Here is a 16,357-nt window from a genome sequence, read left to right on the forward strand (position 1 = left end):
TGCAAGACACTTCCTGATACCTGAGATTATATGCTATAATTATTTCATGTTCTTAACAGATGTTCAGTGTTTCATTTGGATGCTACATGTGCTAGACTAACTGGGACTAGGCTAACACTTGTATATTATTGCCTTATTGTTGGTCTGATTGCTTCTATTGTTCTCCTCAGTTATAAGTTGCTATTGATAAACTATTGTCTGCTAAATGATTAAATGTAAATATTGCTCAAGTAAATGTTAATTATTATAGCACTGTTTTTATCATGTCATAACCTTTATTCTCCTGAAAATTAACTTTATCTCTGGAAAAATAGTCTGTCTTCCATACTCATTGCTCTCATATTTGCGAGGTCCAGCAGTGTCCCTGCAATTCTGAGCAATCAGTTCTGTATTGGTTTAATGATTATTTTGAACTTTGTTCTGTTTCTCCACTGTGATTTTTAGATTAGTATTTTGGATCTATCTTCTGGTTTTTAACCTGTTTTGGATGTATTTTGGCATTAAAGAACACTGTACATCAGGGATTTTCAGACACATGGACCTCACCACACTCTCATGCAACCCTGGGACCCCTAATATAAAAAAGCTTGATTTTCTAATTAACTTGGTAATGTCTGATTGGCCTACAGTTTTTTTTTTGTTTTTTTTCTTGCAGTTTATACAGCCTAGTGCTGTCACAGAGACAAGCGTTATATTTCAGGACAGCTAATTCAATGGTATCTGTATGTATGTCAGATAATAGGGATATTTTCATCAGTGCAAATTCATAAATGGAGCATAAATGAGAATTAACTAACATTACCAAATTATATAATGCTTAACACATCATTCATGTTCTTTCAAATAATCAGAAATGTAAAAAAATAAAAAATTTAAAGAACATTTCTGTTTTATATATCCCTTAAAACAGATTTCTGTAGTACTGACTTCCAGAGGACCCTGGCTGTCATGGATCTTAACCCTATTCCTGTAATTGCATAATCTCTTTAGCATTAGAATGTATTGAAAATGTATTATTGTGCCAGTAGCTGTGTTCCAAATGACGTACAGTACTATAAACTATACATTATACTATGCAATACTGTACTCAACCATCTAGTCTTGGAGTATAATAGCCTCTCCACTTTGGCTATACGAAAGGAAAGCTGTGACAGTTGAGTGCCTGAAGTATCCAACATTTATTTTATTTTTTTGGTTATTAAAGTGCATCATCCATTTAAAGTGCACTATTTCTTGTTGAAATTTTCAGTGTGAACAAACTACTCATTCTATTTAAACTATAAAATGGCTTAGAATAGTGCATAATTATATGAATTGGGATGCACCTAGACTGTCTCAAGGAAAAATATCTAATCTGACACTGAAATATTTCCATAGTATGTAAGCAACTCAATAACAAAAATACAATAATCTCACCAAAGTGTTTTCAGGTTGTTTGGGTTTAATAAAACAAAGGCTAATCAGGAAACAAATTTCCCCAGAAAAAGGAATAAACACTGAATAAAAACATTCAGTCAGCATTCAAATATATTTATCCGAGCTGCATAACTGAGGCATGACACTTCATTCACAGTGGGATGAATACTCAGTCTCTGACAGATCACCTGAGGGAAATGTTGATAATGAGAAATTAGCTTAATGCCAACTTATACTTCACTTTTGAATCATAATAAAAACAAAGAAAAATGGCACATAAAAATCTTACTTGTTTGGTAATAATCATACACTTTAATCACAGCTGGCTTGAGATTCTTCACTGGAACAATCTGTTTTAATTGTAAATGGTGATTGACAGGAATATTTTTTGGAACCTGCAGGAGAATAAACATAAATCATGGAAATTATTGAAGATTTTAGATAAAATGTGAAGGAATCACTGTAACTTATCATATGAATGTTGCTGTTCTCCCACCTCTTTCAAATATACAATGACATGATCATCTTTAGAATCGACCCGTTTCACAAGTGATGCGCTTGAAGTGCTTTGAGTTTCAAGCTGTGGAAAAAGTTATTTTAAAAAAGAAAAAAAGTATGATTTGTACATGACCAACTGAGCTATTTTCTGTAAGCTATTATGCTGTTCAACAAGAAGTGAGGAGGACAATATTGGCCATAGCTGCAACATCTTACAGTAGATTCACAGAGACAGTACAGTAGATTCACAGAGATAATACAGTAAATCTAATAATGCATCGCTTCACATAGTCAAACGCACCATTGATGTATCAGCTGTGAATCCAGATAAGAGTTTAATATCCACAATGACCATGTTAGTCCTTTCCTGTAGACCATCGTATCTGGAAAAAATAAATATGATCCATCAGAGTTGATGAACTAAAGCCATAACCAAAATCATGTCTTATAGCATAAAGTTATTGTTCTTACTTCACAGTGAAATTTAACAATAGGGACTGTCCAAAGGTTTTCTTGCAATCTCCCTCAATCTTAGCGTCAATGCTCAATGTTTTAGCTTCAGTAGGAGTGGGAATGTTGTAGAACTGAGCTATCTGAGAGAGTCAACACAAACAAAAATAAATGAATAAACCATTTCACAGCAGAATAACCACAATGCCAACAGAGAAAGAGAGAGTGAGTAAATGAAGCTGAACACACTACAGACCTGCACCGACACACAGGTTGAGCCCTTCACTTCAATGCTGTATTTGGCTGGAACGGTCTGCAGCTGCTTCTCCTGGTACAGTAACTTGTTGTCCTGATTGACATCGAAGTGGTGAGTGTCTCCTGCTGACTGTACAGTCACTGTGCTGGAGCCGTCAGAGCTGAACACTTTGGTGGCGTACAAAGACAGAGCCTGAAGAGCCACCACTGTGTCCTGGGAAATAAATGTGTTCAGTAATGTCACTTTTACTCATTCACACCGCTAATAATGTGTTTGATTGGAGTAGTTTGAGTAACCTGTGTGGAGGAGAATCCTCCATAGGCATTCTGCTGCTTCACAAGCCAGCTGACAATCCTGTTAGCATAGCCCAGATCAGCTGTAGTGACTGAATCTGCAGAGAGAACAGCTAGCAGCACATATGAGCTGATCTCCACTGCCAGAGAATCAGAGTCATCAGCAGATGCAGACTGAGACCAGTGGAGATGAGACCCTTGAGGACAAAAGACACACGCATAACTCAATGATCATGACAAAAAAAAAGCAAATAGTCCAGTCATAAAAGACAACAGAAATCATCAGAAACAAACCTCTTACCGTCTGAAAGAGCAACATCATCCAGTTTCTTGAAAAGCTGCTGTCGAGTGTCCGTGTCATTAGCCAGACTGAAAGTGTAGGCGAGCAGAGCAGTGGTGTAAATGTTTTTGACATCCTCAATGACGGACCTCAAGCATGACAAACCTTTACTGACGACAGGATCCTGTGACAAAAACAGAGAAACAGACACTGTGAGTGTCATTTTTCTATGAGTTTATACTGTGTTTCCTGAAGATGAACTTACTGTGACTGGAGTTTCCAGTTCAAGCAATGATGCAGTAATGTAGGCAGTCATGGTCACATTATCATTCACTCCACCCTGGAATATATGAGAAATGAAGGATAAATAAAGCAACGCACTCAAACTATTAAAGGAAAGTTCAACTAGACAAACTTTGATGTTGGCTTGAGAACGTCTAAATGTTTTAAAAAAGCTTAAACTTTTACAGGTCTAAGATTCCAGGTTTTCTAGATAGTTACTAGACCATTTCTAGGTGGCTGCTATTGTGTTCTAGATAGAAAGAGAGATAGAGAGATATAGATAGACAGAAGTTGACAGACCTTCATTCTGTTGTTGAACAAGCTTCCCTGTTGGATAAAACAGCCGTCTGAATCCCGTCTACTTATTAACCAATTCTTTGCACCCTTAATAATTTCTGGATCAATAAATATGTATTTCTGTGCTCTGCCAAAAGACCTTAGGACAAAGGCAGTCAACCTGGTGGTGTGGAAGATATAATAAAAAAAAATGTCATCAGGTGTTTCATCCATCATAAATTTCAAAACAAATTATTTGAACTAAGAGACACATTCTTAAATGTGTTTTTTTTTATTTTTTATTTTTTTTATTTTTTACTATTCTCTTGGGTTTATTATTGTAGATTACCTTGATATTATTTATGTTTAACAAAAGTAATAGTGAAAATATATTTACCATGTATTTCCATCACCATAACCAAATGTGCTGTATGATCCATCAGAATGCTTGTAGTTCATTTGTCTCTGGTATCCTGTTTAGTGTGATAATGGTTAACACTTCAACAGTTTGATTCCATGTGTCTGATTATTCAACTTTACTGAATGACTTTCAGGTGTGTTGAAAAATTTATAATTTGGCAATATTTTCTCAGTATTTCCTTGACATGATTTATGTCTCTCACCGCTCTTCAGGAAGCCTGTGGCTCTCTCTCGGATGGCTGAGGTGAGCTGCTCTGTGTTCTCCAGATACTGCAGAATGTAAATATTGGGAGAAAGAACAGCCATGTTTTGCTCTCCACAGCCGTACGGCATCCGTAATAATCCGTGAAGATTCCTCAGTGCACGACCCAATATGTCTCCTATAAACCATACACACATGAAACTCACTATATTTCATAAGTTCAAAACCCAATCTCCTCATATATGCTTGTATTTGTAAATGTTACCAATGACTGAAACAGAGGATCTGGCTGATCCCTCTATCACATCTTTAGGGAGAGTCAGAGCCACTTCCTCTGAGAGACTGTCACCTACAAACCAGACAGAAACACATAGCAGTGATCAGCAGAGTAACGCTATGGTTTAATATTAAATAACATTAAAATATGTATACATTTTAAATCTATATAAAAATAATTATGTGGACAAACCCTTTGGACACAATAACCAGCTTTGAGTCTCGGTCTGTTCAGTTCCTTCCGCCTGCAGCATAAAATAATCACATCAACACATCATTCTGACATAAGCAGCATTAGGATAAAGGGTAATTGACGTCTAGTGGACATTTGACGTGCACTGACCTGTACAAGCAGACTTCGTGTGACTGTGTCAATGCGTCCTCTCTCTGGGACGCTCACAATCTCATTGTCACACACAGTCTGGGACGCCTCTGCCTCTGCACTGACTGTAATATTCAAGACTCCTACAACACAAGACATGTACGTGAAGATACAACAGACACAAACACAGAGAAACAATGATTCAGACTGGAAAACTCACCAAGAACAGAAGGAGTGAGGATCCATTTAAAGGTTTTTCTTCCATTAGCACATAGACAGGATGAATACTGATCATCAGAGGAGGCTTTGAGAGTGTAGTCTGAGGACGGAGCTGGAGTCACTTTAACCTGTCAATCAACCACACATGATTAGAGGCATATTTGATATGATTTGATTAGACTGAGTTTGAAATCTCACCATGATGCACTTGGACAGATAGCTGAAGACAGTGGCCTTCAGCTCAAAGATCTCCCCACGGATGATGGAGTAAGGCAGAGAGAGCTCCAGGAAGAAGGGTTGGAAAACTGTCAGCTGAGCAGGAGGAGCGAGACCCAGACCTTCAGAGGACAGACAGAAGACCTCCGTCTCCCAAGAGGTGATGGTGTCAGGAACCGTGACAGGAACCTGAACTGATCCAGAGTCCCTGTCGTGCAACACAGTACAGTAAAATGTAGTGGAAAGTGTCTTAGTAATGTTCAGTTTCATCTTACAAACTCTTTGCTGGGTATCCATTTACGTACCCAACTTCACTGAGTTTCCAGATCCACGTTTCTGGGAAAAAGGTACGAACCGTTTCCACAGGAGATGAAAGCTTTCTTCTTGAATGCATAATCATGTAATCCACCGTATCTGAATGTGTTCAAATAAACAGTGCTTTCAGTAGGCGTAATGATTTTTAGTAAATTCACCCATCAGTATATGTATGCCTTTACTTGTCCAAAACGCTTTTGTTTGTTTATGCATCTGAATCAATTTTAGATTTCAACTATTAACACTCAAACACTGCTATTTAACAACAACAGAACCAGGTGGATTTCCAGTCACATGATTTCATGTTCCTTTAAAGGCTAGAATACACTACCTTCTAGTTGTAGGATATCAAACATGTTGATATTTTGAGCTGATTTTAAAACACACTGTCAATTGTTATGCGAGAAACGAGATGCATGTTTGTATGAGTTTGTTGTGTTTGGAACAACGTGAAAGTCTGGTTTTGTGTGATCCGTTTAGTGAGTCAGTGAGTCTTTTAGTGTATGATTCCCAGTATTTCTCTGTAACCATTTAGATAGTCGGCAAGTGCATGATGCTTAGTGTTTTAAAATCTGTTCAGAATTGAAAAGTTGTGTAGTGCATTCCAGCCTTTAAACACTTTCTGCAATTGTATGTAACAAAAAAAGCATCATATTACAAATTTTAAAAGAACATACGTAATTGATAGTCTCTGTGATAAGTAATTCCACGGTATTTCAGACAAAGGGGTTGTCTCACAAGCAAATTCGTTGCCATCTTCAATCCCACATTCTGTCAGACAGCAATTATAAACTACATTAAATGTAATATGAGGCTTGAATGTTTAAAATACAACATTTAAATCCATATTTCTTGTAGTTAATTGTAATTATTTTCATTATGTACTACTTCATCCTCTATAAATAAGTTCACTAACCATTTAATAAGCAGTTTGTTACCTTCAAGCTGTCATAAACATGGTCTCGTAACACAGCTCGGCGAGGTCTAACTTCTAGGCACTCTGGTGTATCCACAGCATTATAAGGATAATTTGATACTGACTGTACTGGCAGCAGGTTAAAGACCTATGAAGGTAACATTTATATTCAGATTAAAAACAATCTACAGATTTCTTTTTAACATTTTATGTTTTTCTCTAGACAAAAGTTGTTGTTGTTTTTCATTTGATAAGCTATTCATCTACACCTTGTCAGCATCCAGACGTTCTCCTGACTTCAGGATCAGGACGCTCTGATCTACAGCACTGAGGCCACACAGTGAACCAGGCTGAGCTGAGAGCTGGAGAGTGTTTTTCTCACCAGGAACCGCTTTAGCAGGAGAAAACTGCAGAGACACCTGTGACAACAACAGAAGGACGTGTCATTTTAGTACTAAACTAGAATGGACTGTGGTCATGTAAATGATTTTGGTTCACTCCACATTGTATCAGAAGCTGACACTATTGAGGGAAAATCCTTTCAGAGAGAAATGCTGAAGCCTAATTAAATAACGCCATTGTTCTTATTAAAGCGACACTGAGCGAAATTACCTCAGAATCTTTCTCCTTCACAAGAACATCTACACAAGAAGCCTCTCACCATGATTTATCACATGCAGTGGACGACAATTCTACATTGATGCCCTTAGCATTTCGACGACGATATCTTCGATGGAAAAAGCTACCAAGCCCTGTGCCGCCTGTTCAAGATCATTTGAGCTCCTGGACAGCCATGACAGTTGCATCTTCTTCCTCAGAAGCCGCCTCTGTAGGGAGCCAAGCGAGGAGCACGATGATACTATGTCAATGTTGGCGTCGGACACAGAGGACTAGTCTCATAGCCCTAAGTGTTGGATTTTCCAGGCGCTATCGATGAAGAGCTTCTCCGGATTATGACCTGGGCATTGGAAGAGCTGAGTTCTGACGCCGCTGAGCCAAAAAATTAAGCCGGCTGGATAAGTTGTTGCTCAAAAAGCCCTTCTGCACAACTGCAAAAATCACTGGCAAAGCCTAAACTGCGGCAGCAGCTTCTCAGCCTTGTACTGTATGTCTGTCCTTCAAGTCTTCCAGGCCAAGATGCTGAAGCACTTGGACGAGGCCCTGACCCTGAGATCTTTAGAGAACTCTGAAGTGTGATGGGATGCCTGGTCGTGTTGGACAGACAGTTGTGGCTGAGCCTCACAGATCTCTAGGATTCAGAAAAAAAAACCTAACCCTATTTTGCATGCATGAACGCCATTGGCCGTTGTAAGAACAACGGCGTTATTCAATCAGGCTTTAGTATTTCTTTGTCAGCTTCTGACGCAATATCTCTTTCCCTCATCTCAGGGAACCAAAGTTATGTTTAGTAACCGGAGACGTTTTTATACATACCTTGTTTTTGAAACACTTTTCAATGTCGAAATTTTTGCTACTAGCAACAACATTTTCACTGGGCAGAACACAGTATGCCAGAATCTGCAGTACAGGAGCCAGATCTGAACCAACAGACAGTTTGAACGACATTGTGCCACTTGCTCCATTAGAAGACTTAACTTCAATCTTCTCATATCCATGATGAACGATCACTCCTCTGGACAAGACCTGAAACAGACAGATGACACTCTAATAACAAACTGACTAGAGCAGCCAAATAATACTGTTAAACAAAAACATCTCTGTAATAATACAAATACTGCCGATGTTCTCACCATATAGACAATGTCCGTTTTGAAGTCTTCAACAGTCTCTCCAATAAAATAATACTTGATGGTGGCTGTAAACTCAGAGTCACACTTTAATGGTTGCTCAGTATTCTCTATAATCAATTCACTTAGTGTTGGGGTGTATGGAGTGGCAGGCTGGAAGAGCTGGACTGTTTTTTCTTCAGTAGAGAAGTAAGGCAGTTTAAAGCGTTGAATCTGAAACTCTGGATATGCACTAGCCTGTTTAACAAAGAATGTGCAGTTATTTTTCATGTAACAAAGACATAAAATGACCAAACACTGGATGGATGAGCACTGATTATCATACCATCAAGTTCATTTCACTTTTAGAAAGACTAGATGTGTTAAGAGAGAAACTGGCTAGTCCTTTACTGTCTGTAGTGAGATTTAGGAGCCGTTTTGAAGTCCACCTTTTACCCTCCAAAAGATAAACTTGTTTGTTTTGAAGAGGTGCTCCTTTTAAGTTTGCAAGTTTGATCTGTTCAAGGAAGAAAGAAAAGAAAAGAAAAATCAGACTAATTTTTTTTATTTAATAACAATTAACAGCCAGAATTTAGACATACCTTTCCTTCAATAACTGACCCATGTTTATAAATTTCGGGCAGCTCAGTAAACGTAGCTTTACCACTTTCATATGTCAGAGTTATCATTTCAGACCGCTCCATTGTGTTTTCTGGGAAAACAAACAAATTAATAATAATGGTCACACTTTACAATACGAGTGCACTAATATGCATTTATCCATGCTTAACTAATACATAGATAATCCTGAGTTAAAGTGTGACTCGAAGAACTAAGCCATTCATTAATGATTGCTGCATCAGCAACTAATAAAGAGTCTAATACTAGAAGTTGATAGGGAATTAATCCATGAGAAGGCATTTAATTCATAGCAATTCATATTTGACGACTCTTTTTTTGATGATGCAGCAATAATTAATAAATGCTTAAGTTCTTCATACATTAATTTTGGATTATCTGTACATTAGTTAAGCATGTATTAATGCATATTAGTGCACTCATTTTGTGAAGTGTTACCAATATTTCAAAGGATTAGCAAGTGGTTGTTCATTCCAAGTGTTCATGTTCTTAGATCTGTCACCTGTTCCTTCTTCTGTTACTTTCCATTTTACAGTAAGATGTTCTTTCAGAAATCTCTCATTTGTAGAGTTAAAAAAGACTGATGTATTCAAGGTAAAGGAGGCACAGCCCATCTCATTTATTTGCTGGAAGAAACACAAACACAACCATTAAAAACAGTATCGGATGAAAATGTGTTTATAAACATGCTGTAACATAGTCTCATACCTCAGTGGTTTCAACCAAACATAGTGAAATCAAGTTGGGTAGAGAAATATACTTCAAATGTTCCCGGCATACTTCCACCCATGCTTTACCAGCCACTGGTTGCCCAAATGTGTATCTATAAAGTACATGCTTTGGGTTAAACTTTTGAAATCGTGCTATATTATAATAAAACACTAATATATACAGTAAAACAAGATAAAATAAGATAAACATTCACTTACTTCCCGCAAAGCTCTAGATTCATGTCGCTATCACCAAAACTTATTTCTTTTGGAGCTTTCATGCTAACTTCAAACTTAGGTAAAACTGGAAATCAAGTACAGGGAATCAATTCAAAAAGATTTCAAATGAGGATTAATGCTGTAATAGCTCTCAAAAAACGTTCTGTGATATTGTAACTTACCATACTTCTTCACCTCAAAATAATGTGTGATCACCCGTTCACCAATATAAGCCTTCAGTTTGTACACGCCTTCACGAGCCTCTGGGTTCAACTCATGAGAGCGCTGCAATATCCACCTTGTTGAGGAAATATTTGTCCACTGACCAATCCTGTTATCTTGACTGTCCTGTTTGATCACAAAGAACACACAGTGCAGATACTTTAGCTATAGTCATCTACATACATCCTGAGTTCCTGACCATTATTTAAAGTCAGCATGAAATAAAAATTGACATTTCTGGTGACAGTTTCATCGGATGCCCATTTTCCACAAGTTGGTATGATTCTTTAGGGTGTTCATGTAAAGTTTGTAATATACTTTGGTTAAAATTTCTCAATGGTTGCGTAAAACAACACCCTTTTTACCTCCTCAAAAACAGCTTTGTTCACAGTGACCTGTTTCGGTGCATGTCTCTTTAAATGATAATGAGCATCTGCTCACGCCACCCCTCTCTTCCATAGGAGGTGTCGAATGGCTGAGGGGGGAATATGCTAATACGGGACAGTCCGTCAGTGGTTGTGGGTGAAGCATGAGCATTCATGAAAATCCAAAAGGCCTGATTATTGAGAGTGTTTAGACTTTTTGAGTATAAAAAAAAAAGGAGTGATTGGATTTTTTCCATTGTATGGTGGTTGTGTCCACACACTGCAAAGACACATTTATATGCAAACACCATATAAAAGTGAATTTTGCATCAGATGACCCCTTTAAGGTGTCCGTGTTACAGTGTAATTATACATTTAAGTACTGAGTAATAATAATTAACTACATGCACTTACTCTAGGATAAGGGTTAGGATGATTGTTTGGTTTAGGGTTAGTTGCATGTAATTGTGCATAATTGATAGTTACTACATGTAACACATGTAACAAGGGCACTGTAAAATAAAGTTTTACCACATTTCTTTTTTATGGAATATTGTGATATTTATTATAAATGATTTATCCATGCACATCATTATTTTTATTTTTTTTATGTGCCCTTGTAATATTTAATCAAAATGACTTCGACTTCCTACTGCAACTGTCAGGACTCTGGTTTGATCTCTCCTTCTCTTCGCTGTAGTCTTTGTTTTCATTCTTTCCACGCATTTCACATGTGCCCATTTCTCAGTCCCGTCAAGTCTGTCGGTCTAGTTCGTTAGTCTAGTTTTTTGTTTTGCTCATATCTCTCTCCTCTGCCCAGTTAGTGCCGTGGATGCATTTTTTTTTTTTACCACACCACACCTCTCTTAAACTGCTCATCCCATTGTTGACTAACTGAATATCTGGCTCGACATACGCCTGTCTGACCATTCTTCAAATCTGCCCATTTTCAAGTTGGCCTGGAGCCAGGTGGCTCGACCCAGTTTTGTTCTTTGAGTTTAAATAATATTTGATGGATCTGTCTGCTTTTGGGCTCTTTCTAAACATCTCATCTCTTCTCTGATGACGTGTTTACTGGCGGGACAACCTGTCACTCACATGAGATCACAGCAATAGCAAACCACAACCATCCATTCAATTCCCCATGGACAAAATCAAGTCCCGCCCTACACTTATTTTTTGGTAAAAAGTAGAAAGACTTCTATTTTAAGCCGACTTTGAGCAATTAGTAATCACATGAATAATAAATAACTGCAAATACAACAGAAATTTGAAATACAAATGTTGTATATGTATATGGCTGTGCAAAAGACGGGTTGTGCTTACCTCCAGCATGACTGCACTGTACTAAAAACGAGAGAACAAATATTAATAATGTAACAAAATGCAATATAATTTTTTTAACAATCTATTGTGCAAATCATATATTTATTGTTAAAGCCGGGTTGTCCAGACAGTGTCCTGCAGAGTTTAGCTCCAACTTGCCTCAACACACCTGCCTGGAAGTTTCTAGTAGTCCTAGTAAGACCTTGATTACCTGTTTCAGGTGTGTTTAATTGGGCTTGGAGCTAAACATAAGAGAATTACACACCCACAAAAGACTGTTGCTTTGGCTTAAAGGATACAAACCTTCTGATCAAAGGGTACAAAACTTGTATCCAGTGTGACAACTCTGAAATTCACTGTGAAATGAGAAATATGTGAAAACATGAGATTACAAACTTTTCACTTGTCATTTCTGAGCTACAGAGCAATATTAGAGGCTCTGAGAAATGCCAAACTGTTTGTCTGTTGTGTCCTGGACATTGCTAATGTTCTTTCATTAATCACATCCCATAAAACCGCTATGTCACTAACAGTGTGAAACAAATAAAACCTTAGTATTTATTCACGGACCTTTAAATCTCAAACATACACAACTCACCTGTTTGTCCTGGAATATAGATGGGTTTATCAGTCTGGATTAAAGTCAAAGGGTGGTAATGTTTGAACAAGACTTTTCTCTCTTCTGTCATTTTGAAGTTCTTCCCCTGAAGTTCTACCTTCATTGTCTGCACTGATTCTGCTTTTACCTGAGGTGTCTGTTGGGAGACAAGTTATATCAAACCTATGAATGTTCAATTATGTGTGAATACACATTTCTTGATGACAAACCTGAAAGTTAAAGCAGCGGTGAAACTCTTCCTCAGCTTTCTCCTGCAGCAGTAAAGTGCTCTGGTTACCATGAACCAGATGAATGGTCATGACAAGGCTTTCATTGGGCTTGAGAAGACTTGCACACAGTTTGGCCTCAGATCCAGACCCGATCACTGCAGGAAACGTCACCATGAAAGATCTGTAGAGAAATATCAAAGCACTGCAACTTTTGTGTCTTATTCAAGAACAACAAACAGTAAATTTGTGGCTCAATCCATTCACTATTCACAATGATCGATAAACAGTTACCATTCAAAGTTACTTACGGCCCTGAGGTTTGTCCATGAACAGAGAGGAAGAGGAAAGAAACTAAAAGAAGCCCTTTCCAATCACAATGCTCATTGAAAGCCATGATGAAGGCTGATGCAGAACACACTATGAACACAACTTTGACTGTGTCTTTATTTTAAAGGGCACTCGCCCCAAACAAGCTATTGAGAAATTATTTGTATTAAAATTAATGATTAATTTCTTGAGATTTTGATAAACATTAGTTACAATTGTTGGCGCTTCGAGACATTGTGCAAAGGTCCTAAGACATTGCTTAACTACTCCTCCTGATATCATTCACATTGCTTAAATTCTGTAAAATAAAAAATAAGCAGTTAGTATCAGTTGTCATCCTCAATGACTATTTATTGATTCAGATGCAAAGCTGATACCTATGTTTGTTTATACTGAAATATAAAAAATATAGCCTATAAACATATAAAGATTAGATTGTATTCGTATTTAGTCTTTAATGAAATTGTTTCATCACTGTGGTTATGTAATCAGTGAAAAACCATGGTCACTGACCTGTTGGCCCTGTTTACACAGTAGTTAACTTACACCCATTTTTATGTGTGAGAGGGGCTACCGGTCATTCTGTATTATAAATCAATTGAAACAGTGTTTCTTAACCATTTGTTCACAAATTGTGCTGAAAATGTCATGAAAAGTTTGGTCATAGTCCTTAATTTGTGTTATAAACAATTTTCAATGATACACCTTAAAGGGATAGTTGTCTTGTGTAGGGTGTTTTGATTCATGATAGGATTTCTAGTATTTTGCTGTCAGTGTGTTTAGTTCAGTCTTTCTCCGTCCCCTGCCTGTTTGTATCCGTGGTTACTGATTTGATTTGAGTTTCAGTTCAGGGGCCTGTTTCAGTAAGGAGGTTCAACCAACTCTGAGTTAAAACTTGAACTCTGAGTTGATTTTACACTGAGATGGGAAACTCTTGAGTTTTCGGTTTCAGAACAGCTGAAATGAGTTAGTTCAATCAGCTCTAAGTTGAGTTAAGCGCGTGCACCACAACTATAAAAAGCCAATATCAATGGAGCGCAGATATTATGAGTCACCATGGCAACAGCGGCAGAAAAAAAGAGGTCTGCATATTTTTCACCAGCAGAACTGGATGTGCTTATGCAAGCATATGGCGAGTACGAACACATATTTAAATTTAAAAAAGCAACACGGCTGCAGCAGCGAAGGACAGCGAGTTAGCTTGGGAGAAAATAGCTGCTCGAGTCAATGTGTCAGTTTACATTTTAATTACTGTTATACAGTGTTGGGTGTAATTAATTACTAAATAATACAAATACTGTAATTTAATTAAATCTAATGTAATTGCATTAAATGCTGCATAGACTATAGAACAATTCTTTATAAAACAATAGTGGATTTAACATCAAATTTTAAAAGGCATATTTTTAATGTAACCTTCTCCCTCTACACACTTTGGTCAATTCAAGAATAATTCATGCAATTTATTGTTTATTTTAAAGCATTAAAAGTGCAGTTTCTTGTCTCTCCTTGTATTGTTCAAGTGGTTGAGGTTGATATGGGATTTAGAAAGTAATTAGTAATAAGTAGACCAATACTTTCTAGAGATAGTAATTATGACATTAATCTAATTAGACTGTTGAAGATGTCATTTGTAGTTAGTAATTAATAACTATTTTAGAGTAACTTACCCAACTGTTATAATATCAGAGGTGAAACTGGAAGAACAGTTTGTTATTAAACCTATAATATTTAATTTTCATGTAGGTGGAATCCTGCAGGCATTAAAAGAACATGGCAGCAGCTGAAAATGAAATATAAAAACATAATTCAATCAGGTAAGGCTTGAGCATACCATAGGTGTAGGATACCTGACTTTACAAACATTTTACATATTAAATAACTAAATAGCATCCAGTGTCTAGAAGTGCAGCAGCATTTTTGACATAGGTCTAAATGTTCATTCTCATTTGACTTCTACTCGGACTCCATCAGAGCCAGTCACTCCCGAAGATTCAAGTGCCTTCATAAAATGTAAGAGGTCTACCTATGTGTTATTTTTTATAGGCTATTTGTGATATTTCCATATTACTTTGGGTTTTTCGTTGGTCCCAACAGATTCTGATGGTAATATCTGTCTTTTGGAGCCTCCTGTCCCAACAGAACCCCAGGCAGTTAAAAGTAGCCTACTCAGCACCAGAAATTATGACAAATAGTATTATAAAGTACTCAACCAAATGCTCATCTTCACAGGATGATGGGGAGGAAGAAACAGTTTCTGCAGCCACAGAGAGGCCTATAGAGGTAATGTTAATATTATGTGTCTACACATCAAACAATCTACACATTCACATTTCTTCACATTATTTTTTCAACGGCCTGGTTCAGGTTCTGGGTAAGGGGTAATTAGTGTTGGTCGGCATGGGTAACCCCTATCTCCCAGCAGAAAGCCATCAATCTCTCCTGTAAGAAAGTTCACATTGCTTTAGTGCTGCATAGAAGTTCCCTGTAAGTGTGTAGTGCATACATTTAAATAAGTGTATAGGACATACATTTACTTACCCCTTTCCAGCCTGCTGTTAAGGGTTGACTGAGTGAGTCATGAACAGAGCCGGGGCACTTGGCCTCCACATTTGTGATGATATGTGCAGCATCACATATGATCTTGACAGTGCAAAGAATGAGACATGTTACAGTATTGTGATGTAGTCTTTGACCATTAGAAACAGTAGGCTGTCAGTGTACCTGCACATTAATACTGTGGATGGACCTCCTGTTGACAAAGTCATTGACATAATCATTTTCGGAAGGTGCAATGATGGGGATATGTGTGCCATCAATCCATCCAACCACATTGGGAAATCCTAAAGGGAATTCTAATTATTAGGTTGCTTCCAGGGGTCGCAGCAAGATGTTCTTAACTGAATGTAATTTATCAGGTTAGCCTCATATAAAAACCGATTTCTACACCACTGACCTGCAATCCTGTGAAACTCCTCTTTGATGGCTCTCATGGGTTTGTGCCCAGGAAAAAACACCAAAAATTCTCGCTCTGCATACAGTAGCCTTACTAATGTGTTCTGCATCCTCGATGTTATACAGAAAACTACCATTTGCAAAGAAACTTAAAGCAACGCAAAGCATCTGCTTGGAAGAGCACGGCCACGATGGCTGATGTTACTGATGTAAGGATGGATGAGATTATGGATGTATCTAATTGACCAACACGAGAAAAGCGGTACTGCTCAAATAAAAATGCATAGGGATATTTCAAAAAATCCACTCCCGACGTAAATGTAACTCCCTACGAATTAATGCATCCTCTTCACCTACAGGATCGTCCATAAAATGACATGCCATTTCATTCACTTTGATGCT

The 16,357-nt window shown here is 37.5% G+C and overlaps 1 protein-coding gene across 1 annotated transcript; it reads right to left on the reverse strand.

The window, feature by feature from the left end:
- Positions 1-1,421: 1,421 nt before the first annotated feature.
- LOC311090907 (alpha-2-macroglobulin-like) lies at positions 1,422-13,121 on the reverse strand. The gene is made up of 34 exons (XM_084126540.1): positions 12,982-13,121; positions 12,674-12,854; positions 12,444-12,600; positions 12,149-12,201; positions 11,846-11,866; positions 10,115-10,280; positions 9,933-10,017; positions 9,712-9,826; positions 9,506-9,629; positions 8,967-9,076; positions 8,711-8,881; positions 8,389-8,622; positions 8,072-8,281; positions 6,907-7,056; positions 6,660-6,785; positions 6,399-6,492; positions 5,712-5,820; positions 5,389-5,614; positions 5,192-5,318; positions 4,993-5,114; positions 4,843-4,894; positions 4,639-4,722; positions 4,375-4,551; positions 4,149-4,224; positions 3,776-3,932; positions 3,459-3,533; positions 3,215-3,377; positions 2,917-3,110; positions 2,621-2,833; positions 2,386-2,507; positions 2,216-2,297; positions 1,913-1,996; positions 1,706-1,811; positions 1,422-1,604 (listed from the first exon to the last, which is right to left on the reverse strand). The coding sequence occupies exons 1-34, from the start codon at positions 13,065-13,067 to the stop codon at positions 1,564-1,566; spliced, it is 4,293 nt and encodes a 1,430-aa protein (XP_083982666.1). The 5' UTR covers positions 13,068-13,121; the 3' UTR covers positions 1,422-1,563.
- Positions 13,122-16,357: the final 3,236 nt, after the last annotated feature.

This window comes from Abramis brama, assembly GCF_963993115.1.
Source record: "Abramis brama genome assembly, chromosome: 10".
Classification (NCBI taxonomy): Eukaryota; Metazoa; Chordata; class Actinopteri; order Cypriniformes; family Leuciscidae; genus Abramis; species Abramis brama.